Source organism: Anoplopoma fimbria, chromosome 14, assembly GCF_027596085.1.
Source record: "Anoplopoma fimbria isolate UVic2021 breed Golden Eagle Sablefish chromosome 14, Afim_UVic_2022, whole genome shotgun sequence".
Taxonomy (NCBI): domain Eukaryota; kingdom Metazoa; phylum Chordata; class Actinopteri; order Perciformes; family Anoplopomatidae; genus Anoplopoma; species Anoplopoma fimbria.
The window spans coordinates 1,349,455-1,362,880 of NC_072462.1; the positions used below are offsets into that span (position 1 = coordinate 1,349,455).

A 13,426-nucleotide genomic window follows, 5' to 3' on the forward strand; every position below is an offset into this window, starting at 1 on the left:
TTTCTGCTCTTAGATGCTTGTTTAAGAAAGGAGATGCACTGATGACTTCTGGTGACTAGTAGTTCTCTTGAATACCTATGTTGAATACACTTCCTGTAAGTCGCTTTGGATAAAAGTGTCTGCTAAATGACTGTAATGTAATGTATTCTCCATCAGTATCCATTCTTTTTAAAGCCATTATTTGACACTAATACACTGTGCAATACAATATTTATAATAGTTTCTGTCTGTATATATAATATTACTGTGGATTCTCTACTGTTCTTTACTGTTTTCTACTGTTTTTTATTGCTCATTTGCTTATTTATAATACTTATTTTGATCTTGTGGTTTTTTTATTTACTATATCTCTTGTTTTGCACTATCCTCTTTGCTGCTGTAATCCTGTAAATTTCCCCGCTGCGGGACTAATAAAGGATTATCTTATCTTATCTTATTTATGTCCAGTCATTACATTACATTACAGTCATTTAGCAGACGCTTTTATCCAAAGCGACTTACAGGAAGTGTATTCAACATAGGTATTCAAGAGAACTACTAGTCACCAGAAGTCATAAGTGCATCTCCTTTCTTAAACAAGCATCTTAAAGCATAAACCAGAGCAAAAGTACAGTGCAGAGGCAAATTACTACAGGGCAGTGAAAGGAACAGCTCCTTCCTATCTCCAGGTCAAGCCCTACACCCCCGCCCGACCACTTCGCTCTGCTGCCTCGGGGCAGAATGAACTCCCCACTGACGTCAGGACAGCAGAGTCACTGCCCATCTTTAAACTCACCTCTTCATGAAGTACTACCCTGAGCCTTCCTCTGAGCACTTATTGCATTCGTATTAGTTTGTTGCAATTATTGTTTTCGTAGTAATTTGCCTCTGCACTATACTTTTGCTCTGGTTTATGCTTTTAGATGCTTGTTTAAGAAAGGAGATGCACTTATGACTTCTGGTGACTAGTAGTTCTCTTGAATACCTATGTTGAATACACTTCCTGTAAGTCGCTTTGGATAAAAGCGTCTGCTAAATGACTGTAATGTAATGTAATGTAATGTAATGTTCTAGTGGTCACCAGGGAGATGCTTTGGGTCTTAAAGAGGTTCTAGTGCATTGAGGAGGTTCTGCCCCCTAAAAAGGTTCTAGTGACCATTGAAGAGGGTTCTAGGGGTCCTTAAAGAGGTTTTAGTGGTCACTGAGTAAATTCTTAGGGTCCCTAAAGTGGTTCTATTGGTCATTGAGGATGTTTTAGGGGCCCTTAGAGAGGTACTTGTAGACCCTGAGAACATATAGTGGTAATTGATAAAGTTCTAGGGGTCCATAGAAAGGTTCTAGTTGTCATTCAGGACATCCTGGGGCCCCTTAAAGAGGTTCCAGGAGGTTCTAGGGATCATTGAGAAGATTTTAGGGGTCCTTTAAACAGGTTCTAGTGGATATTGAAGAGGTTTTAGGGCCTGTAAAGATGTTCTAGGTGTCTTTAAACAGGTTCTAGTGGATATTGAAGAGGTTTTAGGGCCCGTAAAGATGTTCTAGGTGTCTTTAAACAGGTTCTAGTGGATATTGAAGAGGTTCTAGTGGTCCCTAAAGTAGTTTTGAGTGGTGAATCTGGTTATTGTGTAGTTTTGTTTAGGTTAAAATATACCACAATAATGATTTTGTTATTGCGCAGAAAATGTAAATAAAAAGCAACATTTACGAGATGAAAATAATTAAAAGCTTGAATTTTCGGTCACAACAAAGCAGCTGAACACCATAAATCACTAGAGGAACATCATTCAAACACACTTTCTGCAGAAAGAATAAAGGTTATCCAGCCAGAGAGGTTTCAGGTTTTTCACAACATGTTTATTTTTTTTAGCACCATAAAAAGTCAGTGAATGTTTTCCTGTGTATGTCTGCTCTCATTCTGTCTTTCCTCTGGGATGGAGCGTCGATGGTGGAGGATTTAGGAAAGGATTCAGAGAAAAAGAAATAAAAAGCTGAGAGGGCTGCGTGGCTACGACGGGCCAGCGGCGGCCATTCACTTGCTGGCGGAGGTGAAGGTGAAGCATCCTCTCTGGTGGAACTGCATGTCCCTGATGCGGCGCATGGACTGGATCTGAGGCTGGAAGGCGCTGAAGTCGTTGTAGTGTTTGTAGTCACCGCACTCAAACAGGTACTGGTAGCCTCTGTATCCAGGGTACTGGTATCCAACCCACCTGAGGGACACATGGAAAGGGTCAACACCTGAGAGTCAGGGTTCACTTTAATCTCCTCCTTTAGAACAGCCTCATCATTTATGATATTATGAGTTAATGTCCCTTTAAATATAATCACATGATTTGTCACTGGAGGATTTCTGAGTAGACTGGAGACTAGGGTTCTAGTGGTCATTGGGGAGGTACTAAGGGTCCCTCAAGTGGTTCTAATGGTCACCAATGAGGTGCTAGGGGTCACTAAAGAGGTTCAAGTGGTCATGAGGAGATTCTAGGGATCCTTAAAGTGGTCATAGTTGTCATTGAGATTGTTCTAGTAGTCATTAAAGTGATTTTAGTGGTCATTGATGAGGTACTAAGGGTCTCTGAAGAGGTTCTAGTGGTCATTTAGTAGGCACTAGGGGTCCCTAAAGTGGTCATAGTGGTCATTGAAAATGTTCTAGTAGACCCTAAAGTGGTTCTAGTTGTCAATGAGGGGATTCTAAGGTTCTTTAAGTGGTCATATTGGTCACTGAAAATGTTCATTTTAGTCCCTAGAGTGGTTCTACCCATGGGTCCTCAAAGTGGTTCTAGTTGTCATTCAGGAGGTTCAAGGTGTCTTTTAAGAGGTTCTAGTTGTCACTTATGATATTCTATGGGTCCCTAAAGAGGTTCTACTTGTCATTAAGGAGGTCCTATGGGTCACTAAAGAGGTTCTAGCTGTCATTGAGGAGGTTCTAGGGTTCTTTAAAGAGGTTCTAGTTGTCACTTATGATATTCTATGGGTCCCTAAAGAGGTTCTAGTGGTCATTGAGGAGGTTCTAGGGTTTTTAAGAGGTTCTAGTGATCATTTAGGCTGTCAAAATGGACCTTGAGGAGCTTTTAGAGATCCTCTAGGCGGCTGAATCACTACCATACAAAACAGAGAATGAGGGAACATGTTTTGGAATAATAATGTTCATCCCTCCATCACAGTTCCACACATTTGGAGAATCAAAACAAGTGAACTCTGAAGCTTTTCTGCAGCCTTGTTATAGAAACACTTGTTGTGTGAGACTCTGGAAGTCATTAAAAAGTCCTGTCATCTTTAAGCCTTGTACAATGAAGAACCACATTGTGGTGGAGCTCTGGAGACCTGCAGCTTCCTCTCAAGCTAGGTCCAAAACAATATCTACAAAACAGAGCCTCCACTTTAGATAAATATATATATATATATATATATATATATATATATATATATATATGTATATGTTGTGTACTCACGCTCCTCCTGGGACCCTCACGCTGCCCACTCTGTCACAGAAGCCATGCGCCCAGAGGGTGGGCACATCATCCTCCTGGATCTCCATCTTGTTGCCCTTGAAGTCGGAGAGCTCGTACAGGCAGATCTTGTGCTCCATGCTGTCCTGTAGGGGAGGAAATTAAGAGTTTTATGTTACAGGTGGTCATGTAAAAGGAGTTGTATTTTAATAATCTTAAGGTGGAGGTGTTGGTCTGTTGTTGGTCCACAGTGAAGGTCATGAGATGATGCATCCAAAAACCAAAGACTGAATCCCTGTTGGCCTCAGCTGCACTCTCAGATCAATGCTAACACGATGAATATAAAAATAGCAAGCTAAATTAAATAAAGCATTACTTTGGGAGCTGAGTCACACAAGCTGATCTTAAAATGTCCTAAAAAAGATTCCAAGAGAAGCAGACTTATCTCTGGAGACGATCGATTAATTAATGGACAGGAAACTACCCAGGAACTATTTTTATAATCTATTAATAGTTTCATTTTTACAACAAAAAATGCACCAAAACATTTGCTGGTTCCAGCTTCTGAAATGTGGCGAAATGCAGCTTTTATTCTCTTAGATTTTGGACTGTTGATCAGACAAAACTAGACATTTGAATAAGTCATAATGTCTTCTGAGGAATTATAATGGACACATTTGTATTATGAGATTTTTGGATCAATTTAGATTTCTGATGTTAAATAAGAATTCCAGTCTTGTTTGGGTTATTTTTTTCTGGTTTGTTTTGTATAATTATTCTTTTTTTATTTATGCCTTCATACTCTTACTAACTAATAGTAGCCCTTTCCTAATACCTTCAGAATTAGCATATACAGGCTATGCTAAATAAATAAATGCATTTCTATTTCTATATTTTCCTTTACTTATTTATTTTTATTTATGTATTTATTTTTATTTTGAAAATGACAAATTTTCTTAAATTTTGAAAATGACAAATTTTCTTAAATTTTGAAAATTACACATTTTTGTAATTTTATATCCTTACCATGCGGACGGGCCTGAGGGACATGAGGCAGTCGCTGCGGTAGGAGTTGCTCCAGGTATCCCAGCGAGGATACTCTCCCTTCTCCAGGATGAACATCTCCCCGCGGAAGTTAGTCTGCTCAAAGGCAACGAAGCTGGAGAAGGGGGTCCGCCGGGCAACGGGGGGGCACAGGGGGGGTTGAGGGGACAGGAGAGAAGAATTAGAGGAGAGACACCGGTGAAATGTTTGGTTATGCTACAGAGGCTGTGTGTCCACTTACGGGCCGCACTCCACAATGATACTACGCACTCTATCCATGCCACGGTCACACACGTTCATACACTCATTCTGGACCTCGATCATCCGGCCCTGGAAGTTCTCCTGGTCGAACATCATGATCTGCACACAGGAGGAAGAGTTCACGAGTTACACCAGACTTTCTAAATATTCTTATAAAACATGAAGCACAAGCTCAAGTTCTTAAACTCAGAATTAGAAGAATCATCGGTTGGAAGTGTATTTTCCTTATATCCTACTTTATACTTCTAAATATTCATCACAGAAAACGTGATAAAATATTTTGTTTGTGTTCTAGTTGCATTATATAACAGTATATAAAGTAGTTTAATTTTAGTTACAGCTAAACAGCCTTAAAATGATGCATGTTTGTCAATGCAACAATAATAAAAAGTGCAATAATATTACACTTTTAAATGAGTTTTTCTATAATGAGTATTTGTACTATTAGTATTTTTGCACAAGTGGTCTTGCTACTGCATTTTTACTAATGCCACTAAGTACATGATATGAATACTTCCTCTTCCACTGTCTGTTATGAATTCAGTGGAATAAATGTATATGAAAAGTTGCCTTTAAAGGGTCTGCTCTCTCAAATTTAATGTTATTTGTAGTGCTCAAAAGCTTCAAAATACGGCAACGAATCTCCCAAAAACTATGTCCTGGTCACTCAGTTTTAACACAATCTACTTTAACAGATTAAATAAAACCCAAACTCTCTGCATGTCTGGATGAGTGGAACTGTCCCTTTAAATGAAACAGCTGCTGCAGATTAAAAGCAGTTTGTGCAGATGTGCGTCGCTGCAGTGACACTCACTCTGTAGGATCCCACGCCGGGCTCTCCGGTCTTGGTGGCCTTGCTGGAAGCGGCTGGAGCTGGGGCACCCTTGTCCTTGGCGTCGGTGCCCTGGCTGGAGGCGGACTTGGCGGTCTGAGACATGGCGAGAGGGGTTTCAGGAGAGTCTGGGTGGGGGGGGGTGAAGGGGAGGAAACAGAAATAGAAAAGGTGTCAACACAAGTGACAGAAGGAGACATGTGAAGGAGAAGAAGTGGAGGTGTTGATGTGGTCAGAGGGCTGTGTTTATGGGATGTGGATTAAAACACAAGTTTTTTTAATGTGGGGGGGTGGGGGGGGCCCTGGACTTCTGCTGGGCCCCGGTGCTCCTGCTGTCCGTGCGTCCTTACCTGTGTTAGTACAGCTTGCGGAGGCTGGCTCGTGCTGGTGCCTTCAACGCCCGACCCCAGCTTTTATACTCTGGCAAAGGCCAAACGTGGAGGCTCAGCACACAAAGGAAAGCACCTCGTCATCACAGTGGGCCCGTGCCAAAGCCGGGCGGGTCATCGCAGAGCCTGGAAAACGCCGCCGGCCCCCTGTAAGCGTTTTAGAATCAAAGGAAACCCCTGACCGAGGCGTTTTTACCCCCCCTCATGTGTTGGGTTGGTAGGAATGCAAAGGTTCAGAGGGCACAAAGAGGTAATCCCGTCTCTATCACCTACAGAGGGGCAAAAAAACACACAACATATTCTCTGGAAACAAAGATTTGAAACCAGTCCTTCATCTGAAACATGAAGTTATTGGTTTTAAAGAACCACAGTGAAAAAATGATGCAGAAAATGGGCAATAATCACACCTGTTCTGGCTAAACAGCATTAAAATGATGCATATATCCATCAGTCAATAATAAAAAAGTGCAATAATATAACACTTTATAATGAGTATTTGTACTATTAGTATTTTTGCCCAAGTGGTATTGCTACTACACTTTAACTACTACTAAGTACATTATATGAATACTTCCTATTCCACTGTCTGTTATTAATTCATTTGAATAAAATGAAACAAATCTAAATAAGCTATCTTGTGCAATAACCTGAATGAAAAGCCTCCTTTAAAGGGTCTGCTCACTCATATTTCTCAGGTAAAAATGAAGCAGAAAACAGGCAATAAACACACCTGTTTATCATTTATACAACACTTAAATCGTGTCTTGTTTTTACTACTTATGTCACAGTTAAAACCTTATGAGGAACATTTAAAAGAAAACACAAGAAAAGTGTGATTTATAAGAGCAACATCCATTTAAGGTGTTTTCTATTTTTTCTGTTTACAGGATTGAATATGAAATAATTCAATAATGAATTTATGATGGGAGAAAAATGCTTCACAATCTAGTGAGATCGCTAACTCATTAGCTTTGGTTGCTAATGAGACAAAAGGCCCTTTTCAAGGTGGCAACCTCTGATTCTGCTGAGTGAATCCAACTCTTCATGTGTTAAAGCTGCATTCTCTCTCCTGTCCACCAGGGGGCGACTCCTCTGGTTGTATAGAAGTCTATGAGAAAATGACTCTACTTCTCTCTGGATTTATTTGTTGAACCACGACCAAGTAAGATTGTAGGAGCAGATCTCCTCAGAGTGTATTGAACTTAACAGTTTTATAGCTCATGAACTCAACTTTTCATTTGAAAGATGAAGATTTTTTCCCTTTAAATCTACATCCATGAATATATATTAATGCACTGTTTGAATTTAAAGCCATAAAAACATCAATCTACCATATTGGAAAAATTGTTATGTTAAATTGCATTGCATTTTCCTCAGAAAATGAGGTCACACTGGAAGTGTACCAGTTGATAAGAACACATTACAGAGGTATTTTAAACATTTAAACTCCATAGCAACATTATGACAAACAGTGGTTGGACAGTATTGTATGTATGACTGATTTAATGAGGCACAAATAAGACAGAAATGCTAATAAACAGCATATTGCTACACTTCTTTTACTGGGCAGCCATCTTGGATTTTGAGTCTGAAATCAGACTTCAAGTCGCTTTGCATATACAATTTCTGACTGGAAACCTTGGATATTCTACCTTCAAAAGGAATGCACCATAACAGATAGAGTCACACAGTCCACAAACACAGTAATGTCATGTAATGTTCGATAACGTTAGCTAATTTAAGCTAATGGTCACACCAGACCATGTAAGTAGGTAGCAGCAAAAGTTGTATTGCTTATGAACTTAATTTATCATTTGTAGGAGGAAGATTTTTCTTTCAGTCTACACCCATAAATATCTATTGATGCACCGTTTGTATTTAATACATTGGAACCATAACTAAAGCAGCACTGTAAACGAGGATCCCTCCTCGTTGGTCTTCAGAGGCGACAGAGAGGTTGTTGATGGTGACCATCATTCTGGGATCACAGCCTGGATTATGTCTGGATTATATCACCTCTGCTGTGATTATTTCCTCTCTGGAAGCAGTTTGGATTAAAATGTGTCTGATATGTGCAGATTAGGTGTGAGCTAATCCCGCCGCGTAATCTGTGTGGTTCCTGTTGGATTCTCTGCTTTAAATTGAGCCAGAGATCAGATCTATTACTTTTTTGGTGGAGTATCAAGAACCACTTTGGATAGACTGCAGTGTCTGGAAAATTGCACAATAATTTATTCAAATTTAGAAATTTCTTTTGATAAAGGATGGCCATATACATTTTTTGTTATTATCTATAAATCCCATGAAAAGTCTTAATAATCAGTTACTGCAAATCCACAGGTTCCTACTGAAGATGTGAAGCTTTAAAAACACAATTTTATAGTTTTATTTTTTATTTCTTAAAACAGCTGCTCACTCTCGCTTTTATCATATAAACTGCTTAATTAATTTAAATGTATTTATTTACATTTAAATGTATTATTTATTTATTTCTTATTATTTTATTATCTTATTTTATTTTATTTTATTGGAATTTAATTTCATTTTAATTTCATTTTTAATTTCATTTGATTTGTTTAATTAAACTACAGAATAAATAATCATGTTTATTTTTCTCATTGTGAAGTGTTATTTTGGTATAATAAACTAAACTTCTTAAAGGTAAGAAGACGCCTATTGGCTTTTATTGGAGCCTATTGCTCCCTAAATGGAAGAACATATTGATATTTGTCGCCCCATGACTTTTACCTCATCAACCCAAACTCTCAGTCTTAAGCAGCCGTCATTCTTTTATTACATTTCCTCATCAGAAATCATCTGTGAGACATGAAATCTGACTTTTCTCTTGATTGAATCAGATTTTTATTAATACTTTTGTCTTTGTTTAAACGTTTCTCTTCACGGTTCAGACCAACAGGAAGAAACCGATATCTCTGCTATACATTGGCTGTTTAACCATCATCCATTTAATGAGTGTAATCATTACACCCTGTAATTGATCTCTACTTACTTTTCATTGACAGAGAATCACATTCAATCACCCCCACAGAAAAATCGATAATGTCTTTCAGGAAGGAAACGCTTATGGTCTCATGAAAACAGAATTTATTCTTTATACTTTATAGGGAAAACTCCTTATTAAAGTTTTTTTCTAATTGTCAGTGGTGGAAGAAGTACTTTTAATTAATTAGAAGTAGTAATACCACAGTGTATAAAATACTGTTACAAGTAAAACTGATGCCATCAAAGTACTCATAATGTAGAATGGTCCATTTCAGAATAATATATATTTAGATAATATACACTCAGTTCAATATATTGAAGTTAAAAGTACAATATGTTTCCCTCTGATATGTAGTACAGTAAAAAGTACAATATGTACCTCTGAGATGTAGTGAGATAGAAGTATACAGTAGTAGAAAATGGTTGTGCTCAAGCAAAGTTCCTCAAATTTGTACTTGAGTATACAGAACTGGTGTAAATGTACTTCTCAGTACTATAACTCACAGGAAATTAAGCTGTTGTTTGAGAGTCGTGCTGCTCTCTTACTAGAAGTGTATTTATACTTCATGTAGTAACTCTCTGTTCTCTCAGCGTCATCAAAGGAGTATTAGTCACTTCACCAAACGTCTGGATGAATAACTTCCTGTATTTCTGTTCACACACAGAGTCCTGTTTCAGAAAACACAGAAAATCCCCTGAACCAAACTTTACTGAGTGTTTTCATTGTATTCTCAGATATGAAGAAACCTGAGCAGTTAACAAAAAAAAATGTTAGACAAAATGATTTTAGTTACAGTTATAGTTTAGTTACAATCAGTTGATCAATAGAAAACCAATGTAAATAAGTACATTTAACTCATGTATTTATGTACAATTTTGATGTACTTTTACTTGGGTATTTCTCTCTTTATGCCATTCCATACTTCTACTATACTACATCTCAGAGGTAAATATTGTACATTTCACTCCACTACATTTATTCAATGACTAAAATTATAAAAATATATATAATCAATAAAAAACAATGATGTATTATTTTAGATTAAACTACTAAAAGTATATAAAGTCAGTAATATGAGCTTCACCTTCACCAGCTGCAACATTAAAGTCATCAACACATAAATTAAACAATACTATAAATATTATATATATAACTTTTAAAAAATAAATAAATTTTAAAGCTCTTTATCGAGATTATCTGTAGATATTTAATGTTTTTGTTTTGTTTTTCCAAAAGAGGAAAAGATATAAGAAATAAAGCAGCGTCTTAGACGCGCCAAATGTTTGTCACACAAATAAAATACATGAAATGACATAATATGTACTTTACTTTTTACTTTTGTTCATAATACTTTTGTACTTTTCCTTGAGTAAGGTTTTAAATGAAGGTCAATTACTTACTTACTTATGAGAGTATATTGTGATATTCCTACTTTTACTGAAGTAAAAGTTTATTGTACTTCTTTCACCAGTGTAGAAAAGTAATATGCTGTTGTTTTGATACTTAATAAACTTTAATCTTTAATAACAAAGTTTCCAATCGGAGGATTGGATGTGTTTTTTGGTCACATTTGATCATAAACTGAATATCTTTGGGTTTTTGGACTGTTGATATATAACAAGGGCATTTATTTCCAACTTTTTATGACTTTTTATGGAAGAAACTGTTGAAGAGAATGAATATGTCTATAATAAAGATATTGATTTGTTTCAGTGATCTAAATAAACAGAAACTAGCTGAATCTCCTCTAGATGTCTTCAGTATTTTCTCGTCTGTCTTATACTCTTATGTCTCCGTGTCCACTGCCACAGAGTGATAATGTGCTCGTCTGCACTTCTGCCATCGTCCACAGATTATCCACCCTTTTGTCGGGGGGGCACAAAGAGAGAAAGAGGCCCCGCCCCTTTGCTGAGCCGGGGTTTTCGGTGTGGCCCCCTGCCAGGGGAGGCTTTAAAAGGGTGGGGGCGCGTGACTCCTCTCATTCACACAGCAGGACACCAAAGCGAGGTGAGTCCCCCCCGTCCACCGTACCTCAAACTGGGGTCCAGCCGGCACGGCAAACACACATATCCCCCCAGAAACAGGGGCCCAAAGGCCGGCACTGCACCCAGTGTTGGTGGAGACTCTCTGCAGCCGAAAACGACATAAAAAAGATCTCTGATCCTCTTTATTTTCATGCAAGAACTACATTTATTCATTCTAGGACTTTAAAATTGCTGCTGCTTTTCTAAAACAAACATTGATGTTGTTATTATTGTAAAGGTAATTTAGCGTGTCATCTGCATAGAGGTTTACACTCTCCTGTTTTATGCGGTTTTCTAGATTTTTTATTCCATTCCTTCTCTTTACAGACAAGATGACTCACCATTGCACCAAGTTCTCCGGCCACTGGAAGGTGAGTCTGCAAATGAAAACAAAAACAGATTTATTCATCACTTCTCTGGAGGGAAATTATTTAATTTTCCCCTGACGTGAACTGTCTCTATTTTAAAATATCTCAACTGGAAGCGCTTTTTTGATGTTGTAATGTTTGAAAGAGATTGTGATGTTTTATTATGACTTTATCTCTCAATTGACTTATCTGGTTAAAAAAAGGTAAATAAAAATAAAAAAGACTAAATCGCTAAAACAAACTCAATGCTACGAATTCTTACACAAAACAGTGTTTTTTAGTGTCTATATGTTGTTATGTGTTCACATGTTTGTGCTTTTTTTAAACAAACTTCTGCACTTTTCTCCCCCTCCAGATCATTGTCTTCGACGAGGAGTGCTTCCAGGGCCGCCGCCATGAGTTCACCTCCGAGTGCTGCAACGTGATGGAGTTGGGCTTCGAGACCGTGCGCTCCCTGAGGGTGGAGAGCGGAGCGTGAGTAAAACATGCTGCTCCAACATACTGTAATGATATCCTGCACAACAAAAAAGAGGAGTTTTTATAAGAGGTTGTTGTTTTTTGTTTCACAGCTGGGTGGGTTACGAGCACGCCTCCTACCAGGGGCAGCAGTTTGTCCTGGAGAGAGGAGAGTACCCCCAGTGTGACGCCTTCGGAGGCAGCAACGCCTACCACATCGAGAGGATGACCTCCTTCAGACCCATCGCCTGTGCTGTAAGTTCTGTTTCTAAGCTTCAGGAAAGGTGCGTTTGCAGATTTGACTGGGGAAAAAAACAACTTATAAGTTTGTTCTTATGTGTTTTTCTCCCCCTGCAGAACCACAGAGAGTGTCGTATGACCATCTTCGAGCGTGAGAACTTCCTGGGCCGTAAGGGTGAGCTCAGTGACGACTACCCCTCCCTCCAGGCCATGGGCTGGTGCAACAACGAAGTTGGCTCTCTCAGGATCCAGTCTGGAGCGTGAGTGTCCCACACCTCTCCTTCTTTAAATATTCCTGGTTTCACAACAAACACTCTCTTGCAACACTTGTTCTAAACTTGCTCCTCCCTTGTGATGTCTCCACAGATTCGTGTGCTACCAGTACCCTGGTTATCGTGGATACCAGTATATCATGGAGTGTGATCGTCACTGTGGGGAGTTCAAACACTTCAGGGAGTTTGGCTCCCACTGCCAGACCCCTCAGATCCAGTCCATCCGCCGTATTCAGCAGTAACGACTCACCACCTAAAGAAAACCCCTCCCCTACCTCTCCCTCCTGACCCTTCACCTTCGAACCCTGCTGCTCCACAGTGCTGAATAAAATGTCTTTCTTAAACCTAACTGACTTCCACCGATGTATTTGTGCTTATACATACAGCCACTCAAACACATCGATCACATGATGAAGCACAGACCTGCTGTCAAGGGTTCTGGCAATAAAGGTTGAACATTTGTTATGCAATAGTATGTCAATCTGACAAACATACTTTAATAAAATATTTGCAAGTAATACATTTTGTTCAAACAAATACTACTATGAAAATAATCTTAATTTAAAGAAAAAAATGTCAAACAGCTGGTTCTCAAATGTGAAGATCTGCTTTATTTCTCTCTTTTTAATTATTGTAAATTCAATACTTGAAGGTTCTGGAATGTTGGAGAAACAAAACAAGACATTTGAAGATGTCACCTTGTGAATATTTCACATTTATATCAGGTGGTTTGTAGACTAAATGATCAGGCAAGGCAAACCTTTTACAGATTACAAAGGTGAAAACACAAGAAAAAAATGATAAAAACATAAAAACAACAAAGCAAAAAATCAAGAGTACACAGAATAAAAACAATAAAAGTCTATCAAAGCAACAGATATCATACCAATGATATTCTGCTTACTTACTGTCAGAAATGAGAAAAAAACCCAGTATATCAGAATATTTGAGAATATTTAAGCATATTTTGGTTAAAAATATAAAGTGATTACTGATCACAAGAAAGTTACAGATGAATTTATTTTAGTAAAGGATCTGATTATATCTTCATGCATCAGTGTTGCATGCTTTTATCTGCAGGGTCAAGGTATAAAACACCTCTTTTATTTGTAAATAC

The 13,426-nt window shown here is 38.2% G+C and overlaps 1 protein-coding gene across 2 annotated transcripts; it reads right to left on the reverse strand.

Moving 5' to 3' along the window:
• Positions 1-1,846: 1,846 nt before the first annotated feature.
• Positions 1,847-12,548, reverse strand: crybb1 (crystallin, beta B1). 2 transcript variants are annotated; one of them, XM_054612252.1, is made up of 9 exons: positions 11,673-12,548; positions 11,315-11,350; positions 10,981-11,076; positions 5,907-6,092; positions 5,539-5,684; positions 4,705-4,823; positions 4,446-4,578; positions 3,423-3,565; positions 1,847-2,183 (listed from the first exon to the last, which is right to left on the reverse strand). In XM_054612252.1, exons 5-9 carry the CDS (start codon positions 5,659-5,661, stop codon positions 2,006-2,008), a joined length of 696 nt encoding a protein of 231 aa, XP_054468227.1. In that variant the 5' UTR covers positions 5,662-5,684; positions 5,907-6,092; positions 10,981-11,076; positions 11,315-11,350; positions 11,673-12,548; the 3' UTR covers positions 1,847-2,005. The 2 variants fall into 2 exon arrangements, with proteins under 2 accessions (XP_054468227.1, XP_054468226.1); XM_054612251.1 differs by having other exon boundaries at positions 5,907-6,214; positions 11,673-11,753.
• Positions 12,549-13,426: the final 878 nt, after the last annotated feature.

Coding starts and splice junctions, on each gene's coding strand:
- crybb1 (XM_054612252.1), bottom strand. CDS start 5,661: ATGTCTCAGACCGCCAAGTCCGCCTCCAGCCAGGGCACCGACGCCAAG. Junction 4,579..4,704: donor ATCATTGTGGAGTGCGGCCC/GTAAGTGGACAC, acceptor CCCCTTCTCCAG/CTTCGTTGCCTTTGAGCAGA. Junction 2,184..3,422: donor GTGAGGGTCCCAGGAGGAGC/GTGAGTACACAA, acceptor TGTGTCCCTCAG/GTGGGTTGGATACCAGTACC.